The sequence below is a fragment of the Ovis canadensis genome, chromosome 2, assembly GCF_042477335.2.
Source record: "Ovis canadensis isolate MfBH-ARS-UI-01 breed Bighorn chromosome 2, ARS-UI_OviCan_v2, whole genome shotgun sequence".
In the NCBI taxonomy this organism is placed as follows: domain Eukaryota; kingdom Metazoa; phylum Chordata; class Mammalia; order Artiodactyla; family Bovidae; genus Ovis; species Ovis canadensis.
In genome coordinates this window covers 62,463,362-62,479,568 of record NC_091246.1, presented here as the reverse complement: position 1 = coordinate 62,479,568, position 16,207 = coordinate 62,463,362, and the positions used below count along the sequence as shown (strand labels likewise).

Genomic DNA, 16,207 nt, shown 5'->3' with positions numbered 1-16,207 from the left:
GAAAGAATAAATGGGCAGAGTATTTCTCATTCCTTCTTTCCCTCAAAGCAAGAGGGAGCCACAACAAGCTGATCAGGGCTTCATTCTATAAAGGCAGAAGCTGGGATGTCCTTTAAGTTACCACCAGGACTACACAGTTAAGAGGAGACTGCCCACAACTGAAGAGTAACTGCCATGTTAACAAGCCACACAGAGATTAACCCTGAGAACAACTGCATTTACTGTGTCGGGAACTTGCCTCATTTCAGCCCCTGAACAACCCTGTGAATTAAGTGCATGACATGATTTATCCCAATTACAAACGAAGAAGTGGAACTCAAAAGTGGTTGCCCTCTCGTCACGCAGCTAATTCATGGTGGAGCCAGGAGTCGGCCCCAGCACCATGACTTCAGAACTTCTCCTAACTGCGGCTGACTACTGGCCTTTCAGTCTCCACTCCCTGCCACCCAGACAATGCACATTGTCTCTCCAAAGACTAGAAATACTACACAATTAAATATAAAACATAACTGAACTGAAAACTTGTTATCATATTTAAAGACTACATTCTGTTCTCCCATTTTTCCTTTCCAACCTGGTTTGAGTTAAATATATTAATGCACATAAGCCTTTAGCCAAGTACTTGACACAAAATAACTAGGAAATGGTAGCTAGTAGCAGCAGTATTATAACTGCTTATAATTACTATTATAGGATTCACATTCTTCCATAAATTCAGGGCTAAACAATTGGCAAAACACTCCAATAAGTATCTCAATTTCTTCATGCTCATTCTATGATGTCCATTCTTCCCTTCTTTGAAGGTCAGTGTTTTGACATAGTTTATTTGGAGTGGCCTATTTCTGCAGTTCACATAATTGCCCAGCGAAAAAATAAAGTTAATTCCTTTTTCCCCCCAAGACTATCAACGCAGTATTTGTTCTGTTTAATGTCACTTTGGATTACTAAGAGACATAAAAATCCCCAAACATAAACATCATTAAACAAAAACCTATTCAAGTGGAATACAAAACACACTGAAGAGTCATCATTAATTCCTTAAAGTTTTTCTTTGGTTGTTTTTTGGTTTGTTTTTTACTTTTTAAACATCTCCACCCAAACCTCAAAGCACAGACATTCAAGTACAGATGAAAACAATCAACCTTTCCCCAACATGAGCTACAAAAGCAGATGCCTAGGGCATCAGTGTGCTGGGTTTACATGGATCATGTACTTGCTGGCTTAAAACTGAATCATCTTGACTGTTTTAACTTTGTTTATATTGCTTCTTAAAATATTGTGTTTGAGGGTTAGAAATATAACTCAACCTTGTGAGCAGCACAGATATGAAAGGACAGAAGGACTTATGTGTCATTTGAACTTATGTGTCACACAGACACATCCTTGAGCACACGGCACAAATTTCAATCAAAATGGGTTTGCAGTCTTAGCGGACATTGCTCACAATGCCTGCTCATCTCACGAGGATTGCCTGCTCATCTCATCTGTCTCCAGCCTTCAAGCCTGGTTTTGGCATAGAATCCCAGGTCTGGAGAAATGGAAAAGTCAGAGAGGACAAGGAAGAGACCAGATTTTTTTAAAAAAATAAATAAATAAAAGGAATCAGAACATGGTAATATTCTTATGGGTCTGAAACTTACAAAGAAATAAAAGACAGACAGTTACAAAGAAAGAGCATGGATGATCAAACCAGCTTAAGCCTGCATCCTGGCTCCCTCTTAGGTAACTGTGCAACCTTGGGCAAGTTATTTAAACTTTCAGGACATAAATTCCCCATAATATCTACCTCGAGGTGCTGCTTCTGGGATTAAATGAGATAACTTCTATGAAAGTTCCTGGGCTAAATCCCTTATTTGAAACCAAAGCCCCAGTCAGTGAGCCCAGGGACTAAACTTTGACCTTAATACATATCTCCTTCTGTCCCTTCAAGGAAAGCCTGCTAGAGATACTTTGTTTCGTGCTGCAGGATTATAAGTCACATGTGAGGTGTTGCTAGTAGAGAGATGCACTGATCAAAGCCTTCCATTAAATAACAGTGCACTGTGTTGCCTGTCCCAGACCAAGTCTGTACTTTGCTGTATCAAGGTACATAGCAAAGAGAGCAAGCTAAATTATAAACTGCAGAAGTACTGAGCCCGAAATCATGAAAAGTGACCAGAATTGCAACTTTTCTATACATATTAATGCATGCCTAAGTATTATTGTGAACTTAAGTCCAAAGAAAAGCCATAAAACTAGAAATCTGGTACAAAAATCATGCTCCCCTTTAGATTATCATTTTAGATAACTTTAAGTTCTAGGCTGATAATCATCTGCCTATATCATCTGCTACTGATCATCACTGTGCAATGTCTCTGACATAAATGGCCCTAACATGTTTCAAAGCTAGACAGAGCAACTCCATACATGACCTACCCTGGTTCTCACATGATCTCTCAGGATACCTGCCTGATTCTACCCACTTAGGACAGTTCCACAAACAGTAAATAAATTCAGAAAACAGATACCATCTTCTGTTTTCAAATTAAAAAAAAAAAAAGTACGTACTGCCAAGGAATGTCTCCACTGGAAGATCTTAACTGTGACTTTAAGAAAGAGCTAGGGGCAAATGTAGGTGACAATGACAAGGAGAAAGCAATCCTTGGTCCTTGTTTCCTGAACTTCGCCTCGTGCTTGTTCTATCAAATCCTCAGCTATCAATCACCTTGCAAATCTAAAACCAGCAGCTCTCCCCGAGTATACTCATAGGTCCAGTGAGAGAAAGCCAACATCAGCTCCTCCAAGGTGTTGTTGGGGGCAATTTCATCACCGTTGTTGTTATTGTACTTCCGGAACTCCCCCGTCATATACTTCTCAATGGTCAACCACTGCTGGGCTGAATGGCAGTAAATTAAGAAAACTTCCAGGAACCTATGAGGAGGGAAAAGAGGTCACTGTTTTCGCACCAGGCAGCAAAGGCAGGAGTTATATTACTGAACAGAGAATAACAGAGATGTCCTAGCTTGACTGAGTAGCCCCTGCCTTTCTACCGAAAAAAATGTGATGCAAAGATTTGGAGCTTTCCCCACGCTCACCCACCTCCCTGCTCTTCGAGGAACTCTTTATGAGTACTGGATTCAACTTTCCTTGCCTTGCTCTATGAAGTTCCTTGTAAATGGAACAATAAAACTTTACTGTAAGTCCTCAGCACTGAACTATGATCTGTGTTGCTAAGTGATTCCAAGTGCATGGAAACACTCAGGTGAAAGTAATAAGAGTTCATTCCTTTAAACTTCCTAATTTTTATAAGATAATTAGGAGAGGAAACTATGCTTACAATATAAGTGTTTTCCTGCCATAATGTTTCTGGATATTAGTAACAACACCCAAGATCTGCCTGCTTTCATAATCAAGAGTCATGGCCTCTGCTTGATCTGCTCTTTTCCCCTCACGTAAATTCAGTGATTTAAACCAAACATCCCTGGGATGTCTACTTCTCTTTTTACTGTCTCTAAGAATGATCTAAAGAAGAAAACAAAATTAAGCTCATGGGGAACTTCCCCATGAGTCTGGTATTTCTTGGGACCAACAGGGGTACAATGAAATAGACAAAAATCCCTACTTAAGATGAAGGGCCAGGTGCCAATATTTCCTCACCTTGGAGTGTAAGGAATGGTTTGTGGTTTTACTTGGTTGAAGGTATAGATCAGTTTTTGAGCAGCTCTTTGTTGTTGAATTTCCTGCAAAATAAGGAGCATTGACAAAAATATTGGTTTACTACCACATGCCTGCTAATGAATGATCACAGAATTACTAGAGGCCTCCCAGGTGTGATTTTTAGCCTTACTCAGCTTCCATCACTACCCACTCCAAAAGTAAAAGCTAAAAATAATAAAATACCATCACCTCCAAATACTGGAGTGGATAGCTTTTTCCCTTCTCCAGAGGATATTCCCAACCCAGGAATTGAAGCAGGGTTTTCTGCATTGCGGGCAGATTCTTTACCAACTGAGCTATCAGGGAAGCCCCAATTTCAAGATCTCTTGGGTTGAAGTAATGGCCTTCAACCAGGACAGAGCCAGATTCCCTTTCTTCAACCTGTCCATCTGGGCTCTGGGTCTCTGACTCACCCTAAGGCAAAGATGAAGCACAGTACTCTCCTGGAAGATTTCATGCCATGTCTGCACAACCTCAGGAAGAAAGGACTTCACAATGAAAACCTGCCCTGGCTTGAGGATGTCATCCTCAGACCAGGTGCTAATGACTCTCATGGCTTTGCGAAGGCCACCATCCATCTCCTCTTGGGACAACACCTGGATCATAGCAGATCTCCCCCGCTGGGACCAAGAAGACATGCTTTTATCCAGATTCAAGGGGGAACTCTCCTCCAGCCTGTAGACTGTTACTTCTTCTCCTGCTGCAAGGAGAAATGCAGGGGAGGGGTTCAATGAGACTCATGTCTGTGACATGAATGGCCTCCTAAATATCAACTCAGAAGAATCGATTCAGTTTCCCAAAGGATCAGAGGGGAATGGGAATTGCATCTGTTCAGGGTCAGGTATAGACAGCTGGCTGTATCGGAGTCCAGTAAAGAGGGAGAGGAAAAATGAACAAGGTGTTAGATGTCACTTAAGAATTAAGTTGTTCTTATTATAGATTATAGCTAGATGAAAATAAAATCAGATTATCAAGGCTGTGCTTCTTTTGTTAAAGGCAAGTACTCTTAAAGAGACAGTTTAAACCCCGTGTTTATTATCATCCCCCTTAGGAGCTGTTTTAGACTGTTTTTTTTTTTTTTCCCCAACTGTCCCTTCCCTGACATTTTAATACCAAAGATATACTGTATATCTGTTTATAAACTCTGAGTGTGTGTGTATCTGTGCTTTACACACGAAAATAAAAATATGTTTTTGGTCCCTTGGGGGTGATATTACCCCACTGAGACGGGTTAAAGTTAGAAGCAAAGTCATACCCCAGAACCTTTCCCTCCTTTCTTTGTGCCTTTGGACAAGTTATGTAAAGCCTCACTTTGCTCATCAGTAAAATGGAAGTGTTATTGAAAGAGTCACTTCGTTAGGTGGTTATAAAAATTAACTATGGTAATGCGGCTAATGTGAAGCAGACTCACAGTTACAAACCCAATCCCACTTTAAAGATTTTACGCCCACATGTTCTCTAACTGCTCTGCAGCTTCCACTTGTAGGCTGTTGAACAGGGAGCCATTCTTATGGGGCCTAGACTCCACCTAATATAGTGTGCAATGCTTCCTGACAGAGGTAACATACTACATAAAACTTCTGTCCGGCCTGTGTTCTCCTTATACCTCAGTTTCAAATGGCTTTTCTTATAAAACACTGTACTGGTTTACAAAGAAAAGAATCTATTTGCTCACTCCTGCATTTAATTGCTTACCAAAGAACATGTCTAGGTAACGCTTAGTAACATCCTTTTGAATATTTATTCTTGGTGCCCAGATAAATGGCACTGGAGATCTCTTTAGAGTTCTAAATACCTAGAGGATTTAGAACAAAGCTACTGAGTTGTACAACCAGTTGTGGAGCCAAGTGGAAGGAGAAGGCATTTGCGTCAACGATCAGAAGCCACCTGATCTGTCCTTATGTGAAGGATGTGAGAAAATCAAGATCAAGGACAGTGCAGGGACCCTTGTTATGTTGTCAACTGGCAGGACAGAGAAATGCCGGTAGCCTTGGCTAACATGAGTTTGTTGTTCTTTACTACTCCAGCCTTTAAAAATCACGTTTGCTCTCTGAGCTAAGAGCAATTAGTTTACATGAAACAAAACAAACAAAAAGCAATATACCAAGCATTTCTCTTCAGATGTCTGTTAGCTTCTTCTGTATTGACATTTAATGCTTTCTCCTCTGTTTATTAGGTATGACTGGTTGGTTCTTTTCTATTCTACTTTTTCCAGCCTTAAATCAGTGAATGCCAGGTGCAACAGTATTGCTTTTTCCCTCAACTGCTGCTCATTATAGTCCTGTCCCCATAGTATATTAGGTTTTGAGCCTAGATACCAGCCAGTTAATAAGAGTTTCTATTTTAGGAAATTAATATTGCTAAACTGTGACCATGGGTAAAAGAATATCTGCAACTAAAATTATGCAAAATGTTCGATTCACTCAGATGTTTTGCCTTTGCCCTGGTACAACCTCAAGAAGGTAGAAATGGCACTCACCAAACAGTTGGATTGGTGTAAATGGTATGGTCTGAGAAAGCCTCATTAAATTGTTCCTTTCAATGGCTGCAAACAAAAGCAGATTTACTATTTTAAGTACGCATCAGTGGGCTGAATTTATAGAAAGACTCCCCCCATCAATATACTCATATAATGCTACAATATTTTACTTTGAAGACCCTTTGTTTGTTCCTTTATCATACACAGTATCTATAATACAGTATTTAAAATAAACTATGCCTTAAGCAGGAAGGGTATCCCAGTTTTAGTAACAGATTACATAAGATTATCTAGTAAATCCTGAGCTAGGGTTGTCACCTACACCCTCCTGAACAGCAAATACCACACTAATCCATACCTATGTGGAACTTGCTTTTAAAGAGCATTTTAATCTGTGGTCTTCATTCTTTGGTTTCTCTTTTCCAGATCAAATCTAGTGCACAGTGGGCTGTGGGGACATCTACTGTTGATTTTTCAGAGTTCATTTTCTTTTCCCAGAGAGAGCTGAAGACTAATTTTAATTAGAAGCAAGTGATCTGAATTTTCCTGTTAAGAGTTGTATCCTAACAGATCAGAATCAATGTCAGTTACAGTGTTCCTCACCAGACTTTCTTCAGCTGACAGCTGGAGTCAAAATAACAGATTACTGCTGAGCTGAAACACCCACTTATGAGAGCCTGGAATGTGGAGTCTAAAATCCACTGAAACACTATTCACTACAGAGGAAAATTCAGGATAAGGTAGCCTAATACCAAACCCTGAACACATGACCTTGATATAATAATAATGGTAATTATCACACCAATACACTTGTACTCTTGTACCCAGCTTTAAGAGTGTATAAAAAGTTCACTTGTGTAGTATCTAATCCAAAGCTGAGAGCAATGATACCCAAAAGACCACCCAATGGCATGAGTCCAGTTGGTTGTTACGTTACTTTGCATTTCAAAGGGTTTCCTTTATTCTCAACTAGCCCTTTGGCAGATTGCTCCTCAGGAAGGGCAAGTACAATTATTCCCACTTTGAAAGAAAGACTACTGAATCACTGTGAAGCGATGTTGCTTAAGAGAGTCAAGACCCTTGATGTCTTGTTTAATAACATCCCTTAAGGTGTCTTTGTTGAACATCCCCTGTGGGGCTGGCATTCATTCAGTGGTTATGTTCACTGAGGGCCCAATAAGGGTACAAAACCCCTCCTTAGAGAACCAGCCCCAGGCCTGTCTCCTCCCCAGTCCAAAACACAAAGATCTCTGGTTTTGATCTTGTAAGGAATTTTCAGATCTCAAGGTCATCTTTCGCTTTTACAATTCGGAACTTACCAATACAAACTTTTTTTTTTTTTAATCCACAACTTCTTAAATCCTAACAACTTGTTTTCCCAAGTTAAGAAACCTGAATATGCTCTCATCAGAGTAAACAACTTTTTAAGTTGGAGCCATATCAACACCACAAATTCATTAATGCTTTTGTTTCCAAATGCAGTCTCACAGATATTTAGTTCCATTGATATGTCCACGTGTACATGCATCCTACCTGAATAATGATGGTGAGGCTCTTGAGGGCTTTTTAAGGAGTCTGAGATTTCTGAAATTACAGAGAAGATTGACATTTTAATTACTAGGCTGAAGATAAATACATACTTATGAATATATTGCCTTCAAAGTTATTATTGAACAGGTTAATCAGAATGACTTCTCGGTTTTCGAAAAAGATTGCCTAATATCCTTTAACCACATTATCGTGCATGGTATCCTGACAGCTTCCAATCATCAATGCAATATCTCCAAATATATTTATATAGGGAATTGAAGAAAGACAGGTAATATTAGCCTCAAAGATATATTTCCTCTGAACAAATTACACCTCTGGGTTGCAGAAGGCACGCAGCTGCCCATCACATTTCACGACATCCCAGAAGCACAATTCTCTGAGCTCCCTGCCAAGATGCAGTGCCCACATAAAGACGTTATTAATATCAAGTTATTAGCAGACTACTTCACTGACTTAAAAATGACAACAAAATGATGAAAACATATTAAGAGGTACATATCCGAAACAAAGGAGGTGGAAGGGAAGGTGACAGCAAGGGATTTGTGTGGTTACAGAAGGACTCTGTGCTGGGAATACCTCTTGCAAGTTCAACTTCTATCTGCTCAAGTCCTAAATTACAAGGCTCAAGAGAAATCCTTTCCAACAGTTTTGCCGTTTCATAAAGTCAGAATTAAAGTGGAGAACTTTGGTCTCGTGGTGGTAACTACTTTATACTTTGTAGAATAAGCAGCGTAATGAGCCCAGTTTCACAGATGTCTCTGGCTTTTTGCTGCTGCATAAGCAAAGGAATAAAACTCCCTCCCTTTGGGGGTGCTGGGTAAAAGGTAAGATCATCAGAAAAGACTGTTCCTTTCTGGAATAACACTGTTTCAGTTAATTTGGAGGTAAGGAACGGGAGTGGCAGTCTGAAAGCCAGGTAAACTCAAGAAAAGGATTATTTTTTTCTTTTGTACATGGCAAATTTTTTGTAGGTGGAGAAGGAATCAACTGCAAAGGATGTACTGAAAACACAAGAAATTGAGATGGAACCAGACCACAGAAGAGGAAGGTTTCTGATCTGTATCAAGGGGTCAAGAAGACAGAAAGGGGTAACATCTGAAAGTGGCTATAGAGAGTGGTTTTGGTGAGGGAGGTGTCTCACCGAAGCAGGCTTGGTCCTACTTAGCCACTTGGGGCACAGAGTCCCACTGAAGCCAAAGGAAAGATCTACATACAATCTCATGAGTTCTTACTGGGCAATGTGTTAAAACATCACAGTAAGAGTTGTCAAGCAGTCTAAATGAGCTCAGTGACTATACTCTTACTCACTGGAAAATCATGGTTGAAAACTGGTTACTCCAAAAAATTTTAAACCAGATATCATTCCTGACTTATCTGGGGAAAGACATTCAAAAACTTTCTACTTTTCTACCGAATTTGCTACTCTGTATAGTAGACAAAAACCACAAACAGGATTTCAAGAACTAAAAATCTCAGCAGGAGCATAAACCTCACCAATAATAATATGAAAAAAATATAAAAACTTACTGTTAACTCCATTTGAAGTTCTCAATCTGTTTGAAAAATTAAAGTTGTTTAGATAATGCTTAAATTTTTCACTGATCAAAGATAGAAAAAGTGCACGAAATAGTAAATAATACAGAGACTATAAGCATATATGTATATACATGTGTATATATCACTGTAAAGGAAGCCTATCAGTTACATCTGGCCCCTACTTTTAGAGAAACAGTTTACAGCCCTACAATTATTTTCATAGAAAAACTAGCACCAGATATGCATGTAAGTCGTTTACTGTGTATGCCCTAAGCTAACTGAAAAGCAGTTGCTGGTTTTTGTTTTTAATTAGCTGTGTGATCACACAACATATATAAGATTTAACTGTATTTGTATTCTTCTGGATCAATTAAACAAAAAGGTTCCTGAACTATGCAAAGTAGATGCCTACAAATGAGTCTATGAATGTCTCTGGACAAGCCTACAAATCAGTTTCATTAGCCCACGTGATCCCTAAATGTTCAAGGCTGAAATTAGCTCTCTTTAAATGGTTATGTGCCCTGCTCAAGTGCACAAGTGGCCATGGGCAAGTCAAAATAAGTGCATTCAAAGAATATCTCCAGAACGTAAGGTCCTTGGGGAAGAAAGTACAATTACAATTATTGTTTAATTTCATGCTGCAATAACCCACCACTCTGCATGAGCACAAACTACTGAACCTTTGGGAGAAGAAAGACATGTGCACATTAATTCTAGAGGCAGGCTTGCACAGAGAGACCTTGATGGGAGCTTCAGAGAAAAGGCCATCTCAAACACAGCTGACTGCCAGCTGACCATCATATTCCACCTGCCTGACATCAATGACCCCTTTGTAGAGTACAGATGCTTTTGAATTCTGCTCCTTTAGCTATAAGAATAGTCAATTTGATGATATAACTGGAAAGGTCCATAAAACACTACAAACAGAATAATCTGCCTGGTTGGTGTTCAAATATTCTCTGAATAATAAAAATCCAGGAGTCTCAAGTGTACAAAAATGTGAGTTCTCTATCTGCTCTCTCTAGCCCTGTCCTCCTATCTCACACCTTCTCAAATTGTTACTGCTTTGATGAACACTTAGGATGTTAGGGAGAAACCAGAAAGATCCATCTTAGAAACATTTGGGGGGAAAAAAAAACTAAGGGAAAGAACTATCTAGTCTTCACTCTAAGTCTTTTTTTCAGTCAAGACAGATTTATTCCTAATTTTTAATGCAAATTTCACATCAGAAAAGATATGATACTTATTATTTCATGTGTGCTTTTTTGACACTAAAAAACACAAAGTGGTTAATTTGCTGCAATAGCACGTTTCATTATATTCTTAAAAGGCATTAAGGTGAGATTTTGTTGCCAAAACCAGGAAAACTAGGAGAATAAATAATCGTCATTCTTGCTAACAAAAGAAAAATATTGTTGTTGGACACACTTCTCTTTTTCTCCTTTTCTGACCCAATTAAACCTTGGTTCCCAGTCCAGTTTAAAAAAGAACAGAAGCCAAAGATGCTTAAAGACAGACATTCAGAAATACTCACTGAGACTTCCTATTGACTGTGGTGCTCCTGGAATCCCACAAAGAGCTTTTGGTAAGATCCTGAGCAGAGGGGAAAGATCATTACATGCTCACCCAGCTTTCTCCCACCTCAAGCTTCCAACAACACATTTGCAAAACACACTCCTTGGAGGATATGGTTGTTTTCTTTTCCCTTCCTCTAGTTCAATATTTCTTTTACTAAGTATCAAAACGCAAGCTGGAAAGATGAATAATGTTAGCACAATATATGAGTAACTCACTGCAGTGACCAGCTTTAACAGAAAGTATTTTATGGGGACATCAAAGAGAAACTGTAACATATAATGGATTTTACAAAACTGAGAGTGAACATATAACATCTGTTTTGAACTATGGTGTTGGAGAAGACTCTTGAGAGTCCCTTGGACTGTTAGGAGATCCAACCAGTCCATTCTGAAGAAGATCAGCCCTGGGATTTCTTTGGAAGGAATGATGCTAAAGCTGAAACTCCAGTACTTTGGCCACCTCATGCAAAGAGTTGACTCATTTGAAAAGACTCTGATGCTGGGAGGGATTGGGGGCAGGAGGAGAAGGGGACGAGAGAGGATGAGATGGCTGCATGGCATCACGGACTCGATGGACATGAGTCTGAGTGAACTCCGGGAGATGGTGATGAACAGGGAGGCCTGGCGTACTGTGATTCATGGGGTCGCAAAGAGTCAGACACGACTGAGCGACTGAACTGAACTGAACTGAAGGATGTGAAAGAAGGCATGAACGTCAAAGTTGACAGGAAACATTGATCATTATATTGTTATACTCAATCATCAGATCATTGTTTCAGTTAATGATTATTCAGAAAGTTACCTTGGAGATATCTCATTCTGTTTCTATTTAGATTCAAATTATTTCTTAAAATCTAGTATACTCCCAGCACTGTGTGTGCGTGCATGCTCAGCTGCTCAGTCATGTCAGACTCTTTACCACCCCATGGACTGTAGCCCGCCAGGTTCCTCTGTCCATGGAATTCTCCAGTCAAGAATACTGGAATGGGTAGTCATTCCCTTCTCCTGGGAATCTTGCCAACCTAGGAATCGAACCCTGCATTGCAGGTGGATTCTTTACCATCTGAGCCACCAGGGAAGCCACTCCAAGCATTACTCTGGGCATTTGCACTAGTGTTATTTTTGTTATCCACTATTAAACTGGTAAGGATGGCATTAACCCCATTTTAGAGATGCAGCTAATGAAGCTCATAAGGTTAATTGATATGTATAACTTTGAAACCTAGGAAGTGGAAGAGCCAGGATTTGATAGGGCAGACAGGTGCCCTAACTACCTTCAAGGAGTATTCTGTTTCACAGATTACATTCCTATAAGAACATCTGAGGTTGTTAGTATATTTTTATATAGGCAATTTGTATACACTTTCCAAGGTCATAGAGGTAATATTCAAACAAAGATCAAAATTATATTGGGGGGGCTGTTAGGTGGTGGCTAGTCTAACTAATCATGCTTCCCCCATGGTGGCAGGCAATAAAACAAGCACATATTTGCAGACAGAAAGAAAAACAGACTGAAAAATCAGTATTGAAGAAACACTGAAGGTCCTTTACTCTGAAATGTACAAATCCCCTCCAACACATCTACAAAGAAGTTGGCTTAGCCAACTAACCACACTAAGTGAGACATTACCTATTATAAGATAAACCATTCCATCTCTGGAAAGCTGCAGAAGGTAAAAATTCCTTCTCAAATCAGGCTGAAACCTGTCTCCCAATAATTTGTATATGTTTTTTTTTTTTTTGTAAATTCAAATTTTCTTTTTTTTTTTAAGTCTTATCTCTGTTCATTTAGTTATCATTTTTTTATTATTATTATTTTTTTTAATTTTAAAATCTTTAATTCTTACATGTTTTTTTAGCTCTACCTCTGAAAAGTGTATTAGAGGTATTTTTCTTCCATATGGCAACTTTTATATATTTGAAAACAGTGTCAAAAATTCCTAAACTTTTTCTCATTCATGCTAAAATGCTCAGGATAAGTTATTGGATGGATAAATAGCAAAAAAGAGAACAACAAAGAAAGAATAAAGTGGGAGGAGAGGGGGTGAAAACTGAGCTTTTAAAATGTCAAATAAAATGCTTTCACCTCTTGAGACTGCCTTCCATAATCACTGACTTGTATAGGATGTCGTTCAGCTTCTTTAGTTTTCATTTTCTGATATATGTAAGATTCTAGACCTTGTTAAAAGGAAGGAAAAAATTAGAGAATACATGAAAATGTGTTATATGTGAATCACAGTTACAAATAAAAGATCTCAACACTGTATGTTAAGTCACTTCAGTTGTGTCCGACTCTGTGAGACCCCATAGACAGCAGCCCACCAGGCTCCCCCGTCCCTGGGATTCTCCAGGCGAGAACACTGGAGTGGGTTGCCATTTCCTTCTCCAATGCATGAAAGTGAAAAATGAAAGTGAAGTTACTCAGTCGTGTCCAACTGTTAGCGACCCCACGGACTGCAGCCCACCAGGCTCCTCCATCCATGCGATTTTCCAGGCAAGAGTACTGGAGTGGGGTGCCATTGCCTTCTCTGCTCAACACTGTGCATTTACCTAAACTGAAATATACTTTTCTCTTTTAGACAAGTTTTACCAAGATTCTTTTGTCCTTTTTACTCAAGTGGTTAAAAGCTATTTACCCCATTTCTATTCTTCCATAGTTACCCTTATTTTTATAACAATTAATACTACTCTATCAAAGAATTATCCATACCCTATCTTCCTATAAAATACCTTTAGTAATTTTCACTTTCCTCTGAACCTTGTCATCCATGCTTTATTCAAACTACATGAATTTTGAGATCCAAATTGTTAGTAATTCTTCCTTAACAGCAGAATCAAGCATTACTGTAGGCTATTTAAAAAAGAAGACAAAATCAGACTAAGAAAAAAGAAAGAAAAGAATCCCAGCAAATAGTTTTAATTTTTAGCCTTTTCTTTAAAAAACTTAACAAGGACCATTATTGTTAATATTTTTTATACCTGGTATTTATAAAGTTACTGGCATATAGTAGGCAATCAATAATAATTTAATAAATATTTGGTTGGATTAGTTCTGAGAAAAATACTTATTAAAAGTCCCTGGCTAAAAGTTGTTGTTATTTTTTCCTAATATTTGGTGCTGGAAAAAATATATACAGGAAATACAAAAAAAGCTGCTGAAAAAAATCAAAAAATTGTATATGTGATACTTTTTATAACATAAAATTATGATAAATGATAGCTCAGTACTACAATTAAAATAAAATACCTCTATGAAAATCTAAAACTATGCTTTTCCTTCTATAATTAATTTCCTCAAAACTTTACCTTTTGTGTTTAGAAGGAGCTATCTAACAGGGTACCCTCAAATTTTTTTTTAAATTCTTTTTCAATTCTTAACTCAGACAAGCTTTTAAAAAAACAAAGTTCTCAACCCAGAATGTGGATCAAGACACTAGGCCTCCTGCAGTCTTCAGATTAGCCAAATACCTGGATTTAGCCTAATTCTCTAGGTCTTCTCTTTCTTCCTGATCATCAGATTTAAATGAGATTCTTTGCCAGAACCCTCCTGCCACTCCCATCTTTCTCAGTTTGAATTTTTTTGAAATAAGAGAAGATGGTCAAAAGGTACAAACTCCAGCTATAAGATAAATAAACACATGGGGAGGTACTATACAGCATGGTGGTTATAGTTTAACAATACTATATAGTGGCTAAGATAACAGATCTTAAAAGTTCTCATCACAAGAAAAAATAACTGTTAACTATAGGTGGTGATGGACGTTAATTTATTGTGCTACTAGTTTTGCAGCACAGACATACATCTAATCATTATGTTGTATGTCTAAAACTAATACATGTACCTTAAGTTTAGTACTTCAAATAATTTTAAATATTTATGACTTGCTAACCACATAGTCCCTTCTGTTTAAAAATTAGTAAGGGTCTCATCATCAAATGTAAGACGTTCAATGTTCAGTTCGTTGCTACCTATTCTCTTCATAATATGTCCTCAATGTATCTGTCCAGGCTTATTTCACAGTCTACGCTGAGCTCACAGTCTTCATTCCTAGCTCACCGATCTGTCTTCTATCCTCTACAAACATCATTACTATTAAGTTTAAGGGAATCTTGCCGATGGAATAAACACTATATGGGAGCAGTTGTAAATAACCAACTACTGCTGAGTTCTGTGTAAGGGCCCATATCAGCGTCACCTGAACTTTAAAGAATATATAACACTGGACAACTCACCCCGTAAGTCAGACTAAATGAATACTCCTTGATGCAGATTCAACCGCTCTGAATAGGAGACTATCTACATTTTAATTAATTTTAATTTTTCTTTTCTGAATTCTGACAATTATCCCATTAAGCAAATGCAAACTGCATCTCTTTCATAAAAACTAAAAGTAGAAAACAGCTATTTTTCTAAGAAAGTGTGGCCCCTTCTCATTCTCTCACCTCCACTTGAGAGAACAGCAGGGACCCCCGCTGCTCTAAAGACCATAGCCTGAGGAAACCACCAGGGTTTGGGTAATTCAATACAGTATACTAACACATATATATGGAATTTAGAAAGATGGTAATGATAACCCTGTATGCGAGACAGCAAAAGAGACACAGATGTGTAGAATGGACTTTTGGACTCTGTGGGAGAGGGAGAGGTGGGATGATTTTCGAGAATGGCACTGAAACATGTATACTATCATGTAAGAAACAAATCACCAGTCTATGTTCGATACAGGATACAGGATGCTTGGGGCTGGTGCACGGGGATGATCCAGAGAGATGATATGGGGTGGGAGGTGAGGGTTCAGGATTGGGAACTCATGTACACCCGTGGCTGATTCATGTCAATGTATGGTAAAACCCAATACAGTATTGTAAAGCAAAATAAAGTAATAATAAAAATTTTTAAAAAAAGAATGCAGACTGTCACATACTTATCTGATTAAATTTGGACACTGGAATCCAGTTCTTGCTGCCCTTCTGTGCTCCTGAGATCTTATTATCTCCAGGCTCTGGGTTCAATTGGTCACTTTGAGAGCAGGTGTTGACTGTTATGACCTGGAAAGAAAGATACTTGTTGGAACAGAATGACATTAATCTGAATAGATTCCAAATCACAGTAATCACTGACATGAGTTTGAGTAAACTCTGGGAGATGGTGAAGGACAGTGAAATCTGTTGTGCTGTCCATCCTAAAGTCCATCCCAGTCCATGCTAAAGGAGATCAGTCCTGGGTGTTCATTGGAAGGACTGATGTTGAAGCTGAAACTCCAATACTTTGACCACCTGATGCGAAGAGCTGACTCATTGGAAAAGACCCTGATGCTGGGAAAGATTGAGGGCAGGAGGAGAAGGGGACGACAGAGGATGAGATGGT

The 16,207-nt window shown here is 38.6% G+C and overlaps 1 protein-coding gene across 2 annotated transcripts in view; it reads right to left on the bottom strand.

The window, feature by feature from the left end:
• Nucleotides 1-16,207, bottom strand: part of TRPM6 (transient receptor potential cation channel subfamily M member 6) — a 122,673-nt gene that overhangs the window by 13,520 nt on the left and 92,946 nt on the right. For both annotated transcript variants that reach the window (XM_069576352.1, XM_069576354.1), the window contains 9 exons: nt 15,765-15,888; nt 12,926-13,017; nt 10,797-10,855; nt 9,254-9,279; nt 7,709-7,759; nt 6,176-6,241; nt 4,110-4,396; nt 3,637-3,719; nt 2,705-2,910 (listed from right to left, as the gene is read on the bottom strand). In XM_069576352.1, the coding sequence (XP_069432453.1) occupies nt 2,705-2,910; nt 3,637-3,719; nt 4,110-4,396; nt 6,176-6,241; nt 7,709-7,759; nt 9,254-9,279; nt 10,797-10,855; nt 12,926-13,017; nt 15,765-15,888 (994 nt within the window). The remainder of the gene's footprint in view (nt 1-2,704; nt 2,911-3,636; nt 3,720-4,109; nt 4,397-6,175; nt 6,242-7,708; nt 7,760-9,253; nt 9,280-10,796; nt 10,856-12,925; nt 13,018-15,764; nt 15,889-16,207) is intronic.